Source organism: Diachasmimorpha longicaudata, chromosome 7 (assembly GCF_034640455.1).
Source record: "Diachasmimorpha longicaudata isolate KC_UGA_2023 chromosome 7, iyDiaLong2, whole genome shotgun sequence".
NCBI classification, from domain to species: Eukaryota; Metazoa; Arthropoda; class Insecta; order Hymenoptera; family Braconidae; genus Diachasmimorpha; species Diachasmimorpha longicaudata.
In genome coordinates this window covers 6,920,633-6,938,322 of record NC_087231.1, presented here as the reverse complement: position 1 = coordinate 6,938,322, position 17,690 = coordinate 6,920,633, and the positions used below count along the sequence as shown (strand labels likewise).

General features: G+C 37.6%; 2 protein-coding genes across 11 annotated transcripts in view; one reads left to right on the top strand and one right to left on the bottom strand.

The window, feature by feature from the left end:
* Positions 1-13,910, top strand: part of Gish (gilgamesh) — a 29,476-nt gene extending 15,566 nt beyond the window's left edge. Inside the window, exons 2-10 of one of the 10 annotated variants that reach the window (XM_064124826.1) lie at positions 353-393; positions 790-859; positions 2,034-2,182; positions 2,315-2,549; positions 2,772-3,091; positions 4,354-4,434; positions 5,740-5,865; positions 6,767-6,873; positions 9,157-13,910. In XM_064124826.1, the coding sequence (XP_063980896.1) occupies positions 353-393; positions 790-859; positions 2,034-2,182; positions 2,315-2,549; positions 2,772-3,091; positions 4,354-4,434; positions 5,740-5,865; positions 6,767-6,873; positions 9,157-9,226 (1,199 nt within the window). In that variant the 3' untranslated portion in view covers positions 9,227-13,910. Of the gene's footprint in view, positions 1-352; positions 394-789; positions 860-2,015; positions 2,183-2,314; positions 2,550-2,771; positions 3,092-4,353; positions 4,435-4,870; positions 4,943-5,739; positions 5,866-6,766; positions 6,874-7,629; positions 7,969-9,156 lie in introns of those variants that run through there. The other 9 variants (XM_064124820.1, XM_064124818.1, XM_064124821.1 and 6 more) reach the window with 9 other exon arrangements.
* Mat89ba (Maternal transcript 89Ba) lies at positions 13,911-17,647 on the bottom strand. Its single transcript, XM_064124797.1, has one exon. It carries the CDS (start codon positions 17,493-17,495, stop codon positions 14,010-14,012), a length of 3,486 nt encoding a protein of 1,161 aa, XP_063980867.1. The 5' UTR covers positions 17,496-17,647; the 3' UTR covers positions 13,911-14,009.
* Positions 17,648-17,690: the final 43 nt, after the last annotated feature.

The window sequence follows — 17,690 nt, the reverse complement described above, 5'->3', positions numbered from 1 at the left end:
TCCCGAAAAAAACAATTTCACTGATTGAATACATCATTATTAGGATTGATCTAGATACTGGCTGATTGCTGGCATCTCCTACGCATGCCAGCGGTCAATGCTTATGAATGAGGGCATTTTCGTTCTCACTGAGAGGAGAGTCAACTGGGTTATTTGATGGAGGGCTTGTACTGGATGGTACTCGACAGTGGCTGCTCTTGTTATCATCAATGTTTCAAGCATCTCCCAGCACAATGCAACAAATTCATTATACCGCAATTGTATTCAATAAATTTTTATCCTCTCACACCTCATTTTTCATATTATTCATCACGCTGACTCTAATGATGGCTTTTTCCTTGTGTTTTTACAGGGAAGAATCTCTACAATAATGAGCACGTGGCAATTAAAATGGTGAGTATCTGTCATTGTTGATGTTTGAAATTTTCGAGGTAAAAGTAATCTGCACTTGTCTGTCACGTGTACGTAAAACCTCGGCGAAAGTAATATCATACGAGACTCTCTCCTAGTCGGTTTCAACCCTTGACGTAACACTGAAACTTCAATAATTGTGATGGAAAAGTAGTGAGGCCATTCGGACATCTGTTGTAAACCGAAGTAATTAGTCTATAGACAGTTGTCTATTATATCATTCTGTGGTATTTACCAAGTTTATATCGGTGACGTGAGGTTACTAACGGGGCCACTGAAGTTGGTTTAATTAAAATCCCAGCGTGCAAGTTACTTTACTCAATTTAATCGTTAATTAAGGATCAATTAATTGGGGATTTCAATTTTCATTATTTTCAGGAACCAATGAAGTCAAAGGCGCCACAGCTCCACTTAGAGTATAGGTTTTATAAATTATTAGGTACACATGGTGAGTAATAGTACTATTTGCATAATTTTTTTACTCATTTTCTCCAGTGTGGGGAAAAACGAGAGAATATGACGGAAATAATTTCTTCAGTATAAGGATGTTGGGTAGACAAGAATATAGCGAAATAGCGAAGGGAAATGATTTTTGTTGGTACATTTTTTTTCCACGGTGAAGAGCATGTCAGCTGTTCAAGTGAACATTCAACGAAATTTTTACATCGCCTCATTATTAAAAAAAAATACAATTTAATTGGTAACTGACCAGTAGTTTTGAGAACCATGAAGTTAAATTCGATCAAAGGAGAAAAAATAATTTTCCGTACTGCTCTTTAGGAATTTCCGTGTGGGAATTGGCAGTAAATAGTTCCTAAATTCGAAAACCTGAAAATCACTCCGGAAAAATATTCGGGCTTTTACGGTGGAGTCTTTTCATTCATGTGGTTAGCCAGTTCTCGCCTTTGGTCCGGACGCTAACCACATGAGTGAAAAAAACTATTGCAGCAGCCGGAACATACACTGGTGAACTTTCAGGGTTCAATGATAATTTAATAAAATTTCAGATTTTTCAATAACTAGAGGGGTGAAAATTCCCCCACTGGATTGGATGTTCAGTGGAATCATGAATATTCAATTCTAATTAATAATGCATTTTGCGCTCTATTGGAAATTCATGAATATATTCACTGAAAATTTTTCAATTTTTATCTAGTTTCACGGGATAGTTATTCCTTCAAAATGTTTACTGACCTAAAATGACCAGCTTCCATTGATTTTTCGTTAAATGGTGAATTCCGAATGACTGAATTCATTTATATTTTCGTAAAGCTGCCACTCTGAACAAATTTGCTAGAAGTATACATAAAAATGTTAACCAATGTGTCTTATCCTGCAAAATTCTCGTCTCCAGTGTCTACCTCTTGAAAAATCAAATTTAGCTGAAGAAGTTAGTGCTGTCGTATCGCCTCATTTTTTCTCTCGTTGTAATTCTCGCGAAGCCCTCGTTTCCATTGATTTTTCCATAAAAATGACGAGTGTAAAAAGAAAAAATCCAGGTGAAACAAGGGCGAAGGGTGAATTATTTTGCCACTGATGATTATTGCCATTACCTCCAAAACGGCATATTTAAAAAATACGTTATATACGATTCATTGGTACAGTCCATAACACGCATATAGAAGGCGTACCGGAGGTGTACTACTTTGGCCCATGCGGAAAGTATAATGCCCTGGTAATGGAGCTCCTTGGACCGAGTCTTGAAGATCTATTTGACCTCTGTGGGAGAAAATTCACGCTTAAAACTGTTCTCAACATAGCCACCCAACTCGTAAGTCTGTCATTTTATTTTTCTTATTCATTCCTTACAAGATAAGGAGTGAGAGTGTCACTGGCCCTTTGTTTGCCCTCGTGACTCATAAATAATGGTGAATGTGTGGATTTTTCTTTTTCTACGTGGCAGCTCCATAGGATAGAATATGTACACAGTCGACATCTGATTTATCGTGATATCAAGCCAGAAAATTTCCTCATTGGACGTAATACGACTAAGAGAGAGAAGATCATTCATATCATCGATTTCGGTTTGGCCAAAGAATACATAGACTTGGAAACTAATAAACATATACCGTACCGGGAACACAAAAGTCTCACTGGAACGGCACGTTATATGAGTATTAATACTCATCTGGGAAAAGGTAATGATTTTCATGGTGATTAATTGGAGTTGTTGAATCTCTAGCAATAGTATGTTAATTGGGGATATCAGCATGAAGACCATGTAAATTAAGAGGGAATTTCATCATTATTAGGGCATGCTCGTTATGGAAAAAAAAGCTTTTACAATTGATCGGTTATTCATAGTAAAATTAAGCATCATGAACATGTATTGATAATGGATATTTTTTATTTCAATCAAGAACAAAGCAGAAGAGACGATCTTGAAGCACTTGGACACATGTTCATGTACTTTCTACGAGGTAGCTTACCTTGGCAGGGTCTCAAAGCAGATACGCTAAAAGAACGTTACCAGAAGATTGGAGATACAAAGCGTGCAACATCAATCGAGATACTATGCGACGGTCATCCCGAGGAGATGGCCACTTACTTACGTTACGTCAGAAGATTGGATTTCTTTGAGACACCCGACTACGAGTACCTGAGAAAACTCTTCCAGGATCTTTACGAGAGAAGGGGTTTCGTCAATGACGGCGAGTTCGATTGGACGGGCAAAACAATGGTGGGTGCTATATAATTGAAATATAATTGATTTAAAAAACACTGAGAATATCATTTAACCGTGCACAGCACTGCATGTTCAATTAATAACTCAGAATTAAATTCCAATGAATGAAATAAACGAAGACAAGTGGCAATTCTGGAGTTAATGGCGTTACTTATTCATCACGAGTTCTTGGGGCTCTACGGTTGGCTTATTAATCTTTGAATTTTGCATGCTGCCCTATATCTATTCTATAGCCCGACAACTTTGTACAGCTTCGGGCATTGAGGGACGCCGCACCCTCTCATATTGGAAAGACCAAGTCTGACAAGGTTCGTCACTCCACCCGGAAGCGAAATTCAGACGTTCTGACATCTCATTTTTACCTAAATTCTTTCATTCATGAGAGAAGAGCCATTAATGCTGGTAGTTTGTGGTTACACGCATGGTTACATACACGGTGACCTTGAGGTGGTCCAAGTACTTGAAGTTTTTCCAGTGAGAATTGCCTATTCAAACTATGTTTTTTTCTAATAGAAAATTATACTTGAAAGTTAACGATCCAAATTTGACATTTTTCAAAATAAGCGAGTAATAGATGTTTCAAAAGATTATTACTCTTGCTGCCCATAAAATACAGAAACAATGGTTTGATGGATTTGGTCCAGCTGTATATACTCTCCCATTTCAACGTTTGGTTCTCTTTCAAGTGCCCCATAAAATATAGTTATGAATACAAGCTTGTTACATAGTAGAGCAAATGCATAAACATCTTTACAATATTAAAACTCTACCGTTGCTTTTCAACCAACTACGTTCACTCTCTGACTCTCACTTATTTATGTTGAGATCTTTGAAACAGAGAGAGATTTCAAAATTTGAGTGCAGATGAAAAAAATATATTAGCCGTATTTTTTACAATATTTAATTTTAATAGCAGTGATTATTAAGGAAGTTCTCACATTCAATAACTTAAAATCAATACGCATCTTACCTTCTCTCACCATTCCATTTATAATTCATACTCAGTAGTTTCATTTCATGTACCATCTAATCTCCTTCAGCATAAAAATTCTCAATCTCAACATGGCAGCCTTCGTCATCGAAACCAATATCATTATTATTAGATGCAGTAGTTGTTGATACTGAAGTTTCATATACGTATTGAATAATCTCGCATTCAGAGGCTCAAGTATGTTATGAATAAGCTTTGCAAAAAGACAAAAGTCTTAGTTACATGCTACTTCAGCAAATGTCATCTCATGTTTTGTACATTACAGTCGACTCCCGTTGGATCCATGCAGACAGGACACGAGATCGTTATGTCGCCGAATCGAGATCGGCATCCTGGCACATATAAGGTAACAGGAAGCTCAATTTTTATTTCCTAAGCATGGTCATGTACAGTAAAAAAGAAAACTATTGTTTTTTCTGTTACTCAAGTAACCGCATGTACTACCTTGCAGTTTGTGAAAGCAATGAAAACACTGGCAATCGTGAATCGGATTTAATATGTTATCAACAACGTTAGTATTAGGTTTCCATTTCGATGTCTTATTTATTGAAGGCGAGACTTGAAATTCCAAACGAAATTTTACTTTCGAAATTTAATTTACAAATTGGACGATTAATTTCAATTGATTGGTTGATTTTAATTTCAAGATTAGACAGTTTACATCAGTTACATCTGGAGAAAAAATGAGCCTATTTTTTGTTATTACTTTTTTAAAAACGACACAATTTTAATTTTTACTGACTGGCACGACAAACTTGGATTAACCTGACAACGATGAATAGGATTATGATGATTTCGAGGAGGATGTCGTTCTAATACTGGATGAAGTGCGCGTTGAGTTGCAAGGACGATATGTAAGCCTCACGAAGTCAAAAAAAAGCAACCACGAGAGAAATATTATTTTAATTAAATACCCTTGGCATCACGTAGAGTGCTCGATTATACTATTTTACAAATGCGTTAGGTAAATTTTCGCCAGTACAGATTACCATTGCACTCCAGTAGTTTACGGTAGTTTATTGCAGCAGTCGACATAAAGCTCAATCGTTAATGCCCAGCCACTCATTAAAAGTCGTGTTGAGCTGGCAGAATGGACGGACTCTATTGTTTAATTCATTTTTCTCACCGTGGCAAACATTTTGAATATCATTCATGTCACTGTCATTCCGATACTTCTTCCGAAAAATGTAAATTATGCAAATTTTCATTAGCGAAGCGACAAAACGAATCATGTTGATATTGACTTTCAGTTAGTTTTCAATGAATATCTCGGTATCTAAGGTACATGGCAAGATTTTGGTTACCACTATTTTTGTGAGTCTCAAATTGCTCCATAAAAAAGGTAATTGCGAAAATTACGCTATCTCCTTTATATTCCGAGATATTATCACTTCAAAAGGAATCGCTTTACCGCTTCGCTAAAAAGGTTCTTACCGTTCATTCTACCCTACCCGCTCCTACAAACATTTTAAATGAAATGTCGTCATTTCATTCCAATGGTGAAACCCTCAGAGTCACATCAACACATCTGTGATATCGTAATTGTATTAAAAATCTTGAAAATTCATAAACAAAAATCATGAATTATGCGATATCAGAGTTCAACTAACAAAATACACAATATCCAACAATGTCCCGCTTATTCCTCCAGGAAGTGGCAGGTGGAGGGGTGGGAGGCGGGGGCGGTAAGGGGGTGGGTGCCAGTTGGCCGGAGACGGTGAAGCAATCGGGTGCTGGTGGTACTTTGACGCCTGCCGACAGACACGGCTCCGTACAGGTGAGTGAACCCGCATCATCCTCTCCCCCACGTTCAAAAAATTTAATAAAATAGCAATGAAAAAAAAAAAAAAAGAAAATTACCTGAAAATTTTTCTTTCTCTTGGCAATTATAACCGAAGTCATTATAAACCGACCTGTTACCCCGATTTTCGTTCAAGTGAGAGTTAAAAATGTACTTTCAAAATTTCATTTTATTGATGACGTGAAACGGTATATCAAAGCGTGCTCAGGATTTAATAGTTGAATTCCTTTTTAGTCACGGCATCATCGGATTATGGTCAGTCCACGTTACTGTTTTTTTTTTTTGGTTCCCTCCTCTCTACCACCCCACCCCCACACGCCCCCTTCCAACACATTGTTATTGTTTTCCCATGTTTATCATTAATGCCGCATGCTACTCTCTGCGTTGTTATTTTTATTTATGAATTAATACTTATCCTCTCTGGGTAATTAGCATTAACTAACTGACGTATCTGCTGTTGCAAGTATTATCCCCATTTCAAGTACTATGTTGAGTATCGTTAATGTGGTTGAATTAAAGTCCAAACGTCTTCACGGTTCAATGCCCGTACTGCTGTATTATGTACACTCATTATCAATCACTCTGAGATGTGTATTCTTTAAGTATAAACATCGATGTACTCTACTTCAATGTTTCTCAATGATAAATGATTAATGTCTCAGGTGTCCAATACACTCAGCAGAAGGTCCCTGAGTTAGTGAACCATCTCATTTCATTTATATTTCATGCTGTAGTTTACGATTTGAGTTATTTCTTTTTTTATTGCTCTATATATTCGATTTACTTCTCCAGTTCAATCTTCTTTCTCTTCTATCATTCGATATTGATGGTGTTTGCACTGCGGTTGTTTAATGGATGGTGTATTTGATTGATCTAGGTGGTGTCCTCGACGAACGGAGAATTGGCAAACGACGATCCAACCGCAGGGCACTCAAACACACCGATAACCGCTCCTCAAGAAGTCGAGATGATCGATGAAACCAAGTTAGTACCGAATTTTTATGATATTGCGTTGTTACATTGAATGCGTTTTTAATTGGGTGTGGATAAAGGGTTAATTAATGTAGCCTCCTCATAATTATCTGGCGATGATTCATTAATTTGTCATTAAGGACGATTACAATCCCGAAGAAAATTCCGAATTGATTTATGAAATCAATTCGGGTTTGGAATCGTGGAATTTTTTACGTAAAAAAATCCATTCAATATTTGAATTCTGTATCTCACAACTAAAACCTTGCATGAGCCTTGTTTTTCCCATAAGAATAATAAGAGGATAGCGTTTCCGATAAGAATAACATGTTTTCTCTCACAAGAATAATTGCACTATTGTATGGTGTAAGCAAGTAACGAAATATTTCCGTGAAAAGTAGTTCATTTACTCAGTAATTTTCCATGATTATAAAATTTTCAGTTACGTCATACGAGAGAACTAGATCCTAATTCTTAATGAAAATTCTGTTTTCCCATTTGTTTATGCAAAGAAAACATTTTTTCTATCAATTAAAATTTCTCTAGCAATATGTCGGCTAATCCAGCGACAGATATTCAATTTCTCTCTAAGGAATTAGATAATTTCCCTTAGATCTATTTCACTCTTTTACATATTCTCCGGCGGAGCATTAAACTCTACGGTAGAACAATTTTTTCTGTCAGTGCATGTTGAACTCCCTCATGAAGCAATCTAATATGACTACCTCTTCATACACATCTCAATCACTACATTGTCATTATTTCCAGCATCGGTGTTTCATCAAAGCGATTAAAATCGTGTCCTCGCTGCGGAATTATGAAATCTAAATCGCGCAGAACGGGTTTTACACTTTCCTCTAAAACACCACGTCTCCATGAATATAGATAACACCGTGACCCGTCAATTTTCCAATGATTCACTCGGTGAATGGCGAGGAAATCTGCAGCGCGAGAAGTTTAAGCAAAATGTATTTTTTGATTTTTTTCCACGAGTTTATAATGTTATGATTTTTTTCCTGAAAACTAAAAGCCATTGTTATGTAATTTAACGTTTTCGGTTGTGCCTACAAAAATATTTGTCTCGAGAATAAAGGCTTTATGGTGTTAAAAATTAGTTATATTCAGAAGAATTATTATTTCTTCGTTTTTGAGTACGAAAACCCAATGTTTTATTTGTTTAATAATTCGACCGTTCGATTTTCACAACAAAAGAAGCCACGAAAGAAATTTTCCGCAATTCTTTTCACTCGAATTTATAATTTTATTCGGTCGTTCCAATTAAAGCTAATTGCTGTTTAGCTAAAAAAGTACAGATTTTCTCGGAATATGGGAATAAAAACATTGAATTTTCGTCACCAATGGTGTGGCTCGAATAGAAATGAAGCGGACAAATATGATTTGAATAATAATTTCCATTCGAATTCATCTTTTGATGGGTTATTCCCTTGAAATGAAACCCATTGTAATAGCGGCAAAAAGTGCCATTCCCTCATGAGAATAAAAGAATTGAGATTTTGTCATCAGAGATATAATTTAAATGGAAATGAACAAGAGAAAAGTACTTCTCTTGATTTATCACATTCCACTGTATAATTTTATGAGTTGCTTCTTTCACATTAAGATTAAGAAGATTGTTTGAAATGGACAACTTTGAGGTTTTATCATGACAGAGAAGTAAGCAAGGCTCCTCTCACCCACCCCCAGAAGAGTATCCATATTTAATTCTTTTCAAATTCAGATAAATAATTATTTCCAAAAAATTCTGGGAGATGAGAGGAACAGACCAGCAATATTTTTCATAAATTTCCCCATTCAAGTCTACACTCTTACGATTTGCGATGTACATTTCTTCAACAGTTAAAGAATTAAACCATGTGTATTCAAAGAAGAAAAAGAAATTTTACGAGCGCTTAACGTTAAATTAAGACATTGTTCCAAATTGAGAATTTTAAAGTTCCCTCATCACTTGAGAGTAAAAAGATTGAGTGTTTCAACTCCCCGAGGTGCTGCAACGCGAAAAATCAGAACATCTTTTCATCTAGTAGGAAACTCCCCTCATACACATACCCACCCTCAGAAAAACACTCATCTCTCATTCTTTCAACTACCCAGGCCCTCCCCTGGCATCTCACTCTTACTCCGGTAATGCACGACATTTTCATCAGGCACATTTCAACTCAGCTGACTCTACCTATCTCCATTTCTGCTCAAATGTCTCTTTTAAATGAGGAACATAGAAATTAAAGAAAACTCACAAACAACATGATTATTCGAAGCGATTCTAAGTCCTATTAGTGTTTGCTTCATTTCCAGATGCTGCTGCTTTTTTAAACGAAAGAAGAAAAAAAGTGGAAGACAGAAATGACTGTCTTTTACTGTTGGTCTTGGCGATACAGTACAGTGTCCGGGTAATAGTGCTGGTGGAAATGGAGGTAGAAATGTTGGAGTTGTTAGGCATGGTAAACGAGACAATGGAGATGTCGAGGGTACTGGTGATCGGGAAAGGGAGGCGATTAAATTACTGGGTGACTTCAGTCGATCAGCGTCCAGGGATTCCGTACTTCAGACAACAGTTACAGCAACACCAACTACAACATCACCACCGTTGTCCAATTGATGTAATCCAAGTGTTTTGTTTTTTAAATCACTATTAACAACTAAAGAAATCGGAGAAAGAAAAATATGCGTAACGAGTAACTGCAGCACCAACCACACCCATTAATCCTATCACTACAGCTGTTATATTACTGGTATCATTATTGATTATCATTATTATTAGGTCATTATCATCGGAGTCTGTCAATGTCGTGTGCACGCATCGTGCAACAACATTGCGTTGACCGAGAGAGTGAAAGAGTGAACTATATTTTATGGTGAAAAGAGTTAATAGGTTGAACGCCAGAATGACGTGAATACTTTATTGGACACAATTGAAGTTGTTTCAAAATCTTCAACTCTCGCATTTTTCAGTTGCTCTTGTTTTCGTAATGTGGACAATAAAAGGTCACAGCTATGCGATTTTTTATTTCGGTTTGAGGAGCTTATTTCAGTAGGAAAGTGGTGAAATCATCCATTCGACGTAGCTCATAAGAGAGCTTTTGCAGAATATGTCTGAATGTGAGGGGAATAGTAAAAGTTTCTTTACAATCTTTTGTCTGAAATGTAAAAAAGGTTGAAATAAAATTTTTGCTGTCTACCGTAGATTTAGAGATATTCATTGAAAAGTTGAACCGTTTTACTACTGATTTCGTAAGATCGCTTTGTTAATTGTCAATGATCCACTTTGATAACATTTTCGTACCGAAATTTCTCAATTTTGGATATATCGACGTTTTCACGAGTTCATTAATTATTGTATATATGTGTTTGGCACTGAAGGAAATATCTAAGCTTACTGCGCCTCGATATGCAATCGAGAATACCTGAAGCAAGCACTAGTTGACAATATACTTGCTAGGTAAAATCAGATGAGAATAAAGCACTAATGAAATTTTTAGCTCAGCGATCTTATTAACGAAGAACTTATTAGAATTGTAATATCCGCCGTGGGTGCCCTATCCAATTGTACACAGCAATCGCATTGACCTAAAGACAACCTATGACAGAACGTTTTTATGTACTTATAGTTGCTATTCCGAAATAACTTGAGTGAATAAATGATGCTAAAAAATAATGTATTTTTTCGTGTTTTTATGCTTGATGCAGAGATCTGTCGTGGGATGTCTTATTATTATTGTACAGCAATTAACAGCTGGTTTTTATGCAAAATTCAGAGGTACAGTTGATGATTAAATTTAATATCAATTAACTATCTTACTATCCGCCTCCTAGGATCCAATGATGCCAATGTGTCGTTACTTTTTATTCTGGAAATCGATGAATTATACATATAGCTATTAACAATCACCTGGATTTAGTCTTGAGTCGTTTGTTTTCACGGTTTTATCGAGTGAAATTTTTCATTACTGCAAATCACTCTAGTTTAATATTTAGGAATGATATACAATAATGCGTTTATTTTTTTGGCAAAGCATTTCTTTGTGATGAACAATCATTTCACTCGTAGTATCGTGAAAATGAGCATAAATTATTCCTATTCTCTGGAAAAATCAATCGAGCGAAAGACTCGACACTAGTGTGTGTACAGTGAATGTGACAGATGAAATGTTGAGTTTTTATGTGATTATGTGAAAAACATAAATTGATTCTTCCTGATGAGAGCAAGTGAGATGAGAACAAATTGAAGAAAATCAATATCGTCCACGAATGATCTCTGATCGGGGTACAGGTGTTTCCACCTAAAATTTTGACCCATTTTACATAAGCGCTCGTGCTGGGCGGTAAACATTGCGCAATTGCCAATTATCAGTAAACTAATCGCTGGTATTTTCGTTCGCGTAATTGATACCATTCGGCGGAGGAAAATCATGAAACTACAGGCAACTTATAGTTTGTTTATCTAGATAAGGTATTGATCAATTATTTTCAATTGTTTTTGAACATTGAAACACGACTGACTGCTGGCTAGGTGCGGTTGTGATTTTTCATTATTATTTGGGTCGTATTTTCCTATTCTAGGTTCTGAGGAAATTCTTCCTTATCAGTTTGTGCGGAGGTATTTTTTAAGGGGTCAAATATTTGTAGTCATTCGAGAGACGGGGGAATTGGTCCGGAGATAGATTATTACAGCATTTGATTGCAGAAGAACGCACTGAATTTTTTAAATCGCTGGCGACTTCATCTATTGTGCTAATGGATTGATAATTTCCGTGTTAATGTATTAGGACAAAAAAAATTACAGTTTGGTAAACATTTGTAGTTTTCAAGTTTTTCAATTGTTTTTCTAAAATTCTAAAAACCCACAGAGTCGAGATTTAAAAAAATCCTACGCTATATTTATGCATATTCTTGCATTGAAGCAATCATAATCTATTTCTTTCTCTTTTTTTGATATTGAAATCGAAGTAGCAATCTCATCGATACCACCAATAAAGCCCCTCAAGGTTTCTAAATTTCAGTGCAGTCTCAGTTGTTCTATAATCGTTTCAAAATTATTTCCTCCTCGTTCACTCAATGAGAAGGGGTTCTAAATTTTTCAAAACGATAACAAGTCTTATGTTTTTGGGCGCATCCTACCTTACGAAATAATAAACCCATGTACATGCCTTTCTAATGCATCATCCCATTGTGCACTTTTTCTCAGTGCAGATGTTTATCATTAAATCGGTTGATTCGATTTTTCAATGACAAAATAAACATACCGATACGAGAATTGAAACATGAGAAGACCAAGCAATGGAACTTGAGCTTGTTTTTAATTGTACCGAAAATATTTCTATGATTTTTTTACCTAATCGATATTACGGAGGTGATACAATTATTACGGAGGGATACTGTTTCACCTATTATCCCATTTGGTATTGTAATTATCAGTCAATTTTACACGTAAAGAACAACCGCGAAACCAAACCATTATCACTGCTGAAGGAATACGAGGGAGTTGTTGAAGGAAAAAGTCTTTGTGATCATTACAGGAGTGAAAAATAGGAATATTTGTTTTAATCATGTATTAATTGTACATAATCTACATTTTCGAAAAGTGAATGCCGAAGGAAGGGAAAATCAATGGGCCAAAGTGACTACAGAAGTTTAAAAGTCGAAAACAAAGTGTTGACTAAGGATTGATGACTCATAAATTGAATAATAAACATTGTAATAAAGATATTCCTTAAAAAAGACGTAATGAAAACTTATCAATGCCAAATGAGTCCCCGAGCCTTCGTTGGTAAATTCACTCTCGCTTAACTGGAATTAATTCGAGCCAATCTCATAATTAGCTCCGATCTTCTCATCAAACAAATAATAACGTTAAAAAAAGGCGTAAAGAAAAATCACGAACTCAATGAGTTTTATTTCTAAATTTTAAGAGCAAAAAATATTGAAATGTTATCATGGAAAAAATTTGCATCTGTACATTTGTAGAACTACTAGATGATGTAGAATTGTTCGCAGCTTAGAGTGATACAAAATTAGAATTTCAACCGGGCCAAATGGCTCGAGATTAGTTGAAAACAACGTTGTGATTATTCAATCCGATACACAAGAGAATTAATCTTGTGATGACAGAAAAATATTTGAGTTATTTCTGTTTCACCGATAAGTTTTATACTCGCAAAGAAGAGAGAAAAGATACAAAACACCTGTACTGCCCGCATAATTAGTTTAGTTGACTGTTTAAAAAAAAAACAAAAAAAGCAACCAGATCGAGCACTGAAAGTACGCCTTGTCCTCTTCCCAGCCCGATCTCAAACCCATTTTAAGATTGCACTAAGGAATTCACAACTAGTGACATTTATATTACAGAAACGATAAAAAAAAATGATACGTAAGAAATCGATTAATTTAATGTTATTCAATTCAATGTACATAAAGTGTTTTAATGAATAATTATCGCTACTCAGTGATCTACGAATGTGGGCTAGAGGTGATGAGAAATATTTAGTGAATGTAGATTAAGGATTAATAAATGGAGAATCATTTTTTTTTCTCGAGTGATTGAGAGTGGTCTGCATAATCTGCACGAAAGAAATGTAAGACTGCTTTTAAAACACACCGGACCATCCCGAAAAATCAAGTACTGTTAGTCCATACATTTTACATAATCTAGTGTTACTTCATTATTTGTGATTCGTATCAAATTCGTTTATCATGTATGCTAAAATCAATTAATTTTGACACATCCCTCCCAATGGCGTGCGTCTATTCATTTCATTTTACCCAGGGCTGCGCTTAAGTTTACAATATCAATAATTTAAGCTGTGATTCATTATTATTTCCTATTATCATTAAATCGTATTTTCATTAAGTAATAGACTATTGAAACGATTTCATTACTATCTTTTCATATAATACCGGTATTCATTTACAAATGAAAATACATTATGAATAAATAAATGATCGCGTGAATGTTTAAATTGTAAATATGAAAACAACACATTGTGTCACGTGCTTATATCAAGTAATGAATAAGAAAAAAATATCGTTATGAATCCTTGGCTTTTATTTCTTTTTATTCCATCAATTCATTCTCCTGAATTATAAAAATACATCGTAATCATTTTATTATTTAACAATTGAAATGATCGCATTCAATCGAATGCGAGGTTTTTCGTCTGTACATCGATAGTTTCAACTAGGCCACGACCGAGGAGTGAGAAATCCTCGATCATGGCTGGTACATTCAACACGAGTTTTCCGGAGGTATCGATCTTTCTGCAGTTTACCTCTGTAACTTTAAAGTCTCTTTTCACCAGCTCTACGGGCTTCAACAGGACACCTATCACAGATCCCCCGTATGTGTCGTGGAAGAATAAAGCGAATGCACCGTAGTTAGCCCTCAACTCTTCCAAATACTTCTCCACTGGATTGAACCCAACAATCGGAATTTTGGCGTTAGGATGTGATTTGTATGGCCGTCGGAATTCTTGAGGACAGCTATCGTCCAGCTCGAGAGACTGCAATCTCCTTGGATTCAGCTCGGCCTTGATACGAATAAGAATATCATACCCAACAGTAGTGGCTTTAAACATCGGTCCCCAGACGATTACTGAGTTTTGGGCCAACATCCTCTCTACGAGTTTCAACACCTCCTTTGCCAGTGCCCCCACCCTATTCAGGACCAGCCTCGTAGGATTTTTGATAGTCCAAATGGACTTTGCATGATCGTACGGCGTGGAAATAAATAGAGGAGGTAGTTTCTCCCTGGATTCTCCGAAGTGATTTTCCACCGCTACAACTTCCTCCCTCGTCATCTCTCCATTGAAATTAACAATCACAGGATCAGTGCTCCACGAATCCCTTGCGAAGTACTCCAGGATCCGGAGAAAGGCAGCTTGGGGAGCCTGAGCAGGCTTGTAAGGGTCCGGATTGAGATATAATGCAGCCACCAGCAGCTCCACCACAATTTCCGGGAAGTGGAAGGCGTCGAGGAGATGCGCAGCAAGCCATCTCTTCACTAGACAACACGTGGGTCCAAAAGCGGGCTGTTGGGAGTGCAGGCCGTGCAGTGCACCATTCAACTTGGGAAGATGAAACAAGTGATTTTCCAGTGAGATCGACTCCTCGTTGTCTCTGTACTTGATGACCCCATCCTCTCCCAACTGCTGTTTCAACAAAGCTATCTCCTTCTGATGTGCTACCCTTAGTCTAAACACGAATCCATCCTTGAAGATGTCCACGTGATCGCGATTCCCTTTCGCTTGAAGATTAAATGTCTTCCGGACACATTCAGCTATCTGAATGTGAAACGCTGCCTTCGTCATCCTGATAGCCTCGAGCTCATCCGGCCACTTGCCACTGGCACATAACTGGATGACTCCCTCCATCGCTGGGGCTGAGGCAGGGGCTTCCTCGAGGTATGACTCCTTGAGGAGAAGACAGTTCTTCCCTTGTGTTGTTTTCGCGTCTACTTTGTATGCTGTCGCGAGGGGAGGGAAGACATCAGCGTACCTGAACACTGCACTCAGCCCTTGAACTCCTGTAATCGATAATGGGAGCTCTGTCAACGATGTTAGCTCCTTCTCCAGAGAGTTGAAGACCTGGAGAGCTTGGAGAGTCATCTCCTCCCCAGTTCCATACGAAGATTTACTGAAGTTTGTTTTTTTGTATTTGAGGAACTCGTCGGTCTGATCTCCAGCGTAGAAATATTCCGATTTAGATATATTTAGTTTTGCTTTTAGCAGAAACAACACAATCGTTTTTGTGATCATACGTTTATCGGAGATTGTAGAGCATTTGGTCCAGACCGCAGACTCGCAAATGGAGCCGTCCTGGAATCTCCTGAGCTCTGACTTGTTCCCCCAGAAGTTTCGGAACTCAGCAGCTGCAGGCGCATTTGCCTCAGGTCCTTTATCAATAATGTCAAAACAGAAGTCTGGGTTCAGCTGGAATCCAATGAAGATTCTGTTGAGTTTCGACGGTGCGTTCTCTGTCAATTCCCACTCCTTGTATTCCTCAGGTTTTACGTACATTTGTGCCACCCTCTGCCCCAGGCCCTTCTTCAAGACTTTTGTGATCAGACTGACGACACGCGATCGAGCGTAAACTCCAAAGTCTATCCTCTTGTCCTCAGGGACAGTTTCCGAGAGCTTTTCGAGGACATCGAGATCGTGCAGGCAAATGAAATGATCGAAGATAGAGTAGAAGGGGAGTCGTCTCATGAACAGCGCCTGGAAGCTGTCGATATTGGCATTATCCAGAAACCTGACAGCCACTTCAGCCTCACTACGAATCCAGAGATAATTATCAGCAGTGATGTTGGCAGCCAGGTTGTGGTAACCACTGGAATCCAGGAATACACACTCGTAATAATTATGATATTCCATAACTCTGGATTGCGCTTCAATATCTGAACACATCGTGATCCCAGTCTCTGACCAATTCGTCTGGACCAGATTATTCCAGACGTTCCGGACAATTTGGTAGCTACTCATGAAGGTGTTGAGTTTCTTGGCGTATAGAAGATGGAGCACGTACATCGTTAGAATGTGTCCATTGAACCCCTCATAGGATTTCTCCGGTTGACGTTGGAACAGCCATATTTTCAGGAGAATAATCCCATCCCTCAGGTTTGGGTATTCTTCCACAATTTTCGAGGCATATGAGTTGGTTTCTGACATTGTTAGGTCACGAAGAATGTTGGAGTTGTACAGAGGAGTTGGTGGGAGTGTGGGGACCTCCGAGGGATTATTATTCAAATTGAAAAGCCAGTTGGGCCGGACTGAGTTCTTCTCTGGAGAAAACCTACCCAGTTTGAAGCTGTTTCTCTCTGCAGCTATGTGAAGGTGAACTATAATCCTTTTACTGAGTGATCCAGCGGGAATCACCTTCAGCCCTGGCATGTAGCTCTCTCCAAAAAAGTTTTTCTTCTCAACAAGGGAGTCAGGGAGGCTTGCAGCAATGTACGACAGATAAATCGATCGTTTTCTCAAATACCTGTAGTCCTGGTAGTCGTGCTTTTGGAATAAACTGGAGGGCATCTCCACCATGACGTCTATAACAACGTTAGGACCCACTGCAGTGCCTAGAGAGTACGAACCGATTGGTGATATGTTTGACGGCTTCAGGAACCTGTAGGTCCCCTTCTCATTGATAGGGACATTAAACTCCGGGATCTGTACTCCCAGTTTTTTCAATGCTTTTTTCTTCGTCAACTCTCGCTCTTTGGTTTCTGGAATTGACTCGATATTCTCCTTTAGTTTGGCGAACCATACGTCAAATTCCTTTCTGTATTTTTCCTTAAGTTTCACTTCACTCAGGATTTCTTCTATTTGAAGTCTAAAGAGATTCGAGTGGAATAAATTTTCGGTTTCTCGGAGTTGAGACAATTCTTCGGCTGTTGGAGCCTTGTACAGGTCATTATTCTTTTTTATTTTTTTCTTGTTGTCCTGATGAGAGTCTTCGTCGTCAAGAGGACGTTTCCTGACGAATTGTCCTGGATGAAATGAAGTTTCATTGATATCTTCGTTGTCTTCAGATATCGAACTTTCGAGGGACGTATTTTCAGCATCGGAGTCCTCGTGTGCTGATTCATTTTCAGTTTTTATCGATTGATGCAGTTTAGTTTTCACCTTCATTTTATCTGAACTGTTTGATTGACTTATTTTTAACAATTCACTGGTTCTACTTCATGTTTTTAATGTGTAAATAAGAAGACAGAGGTTAGAATGCCCATGTGGAAAAACACGTGTAGAGACCCGGCCATACGCGAGCAACTGCCTTCTCTCAGTTTTTTTACTGTCGCCCTTGAAGGCAATATGGCGCCACCGCCA

What these genes read in the sequence shown, in the direction of transcription:
- Mat89ba (XM_064124797.1), bottom strand. Translation starts at nt 17,495, where the DNA reads ATGAAGGTGAAAACTAAACTGCATCAATCGATAAAAACTGAAAATGAA.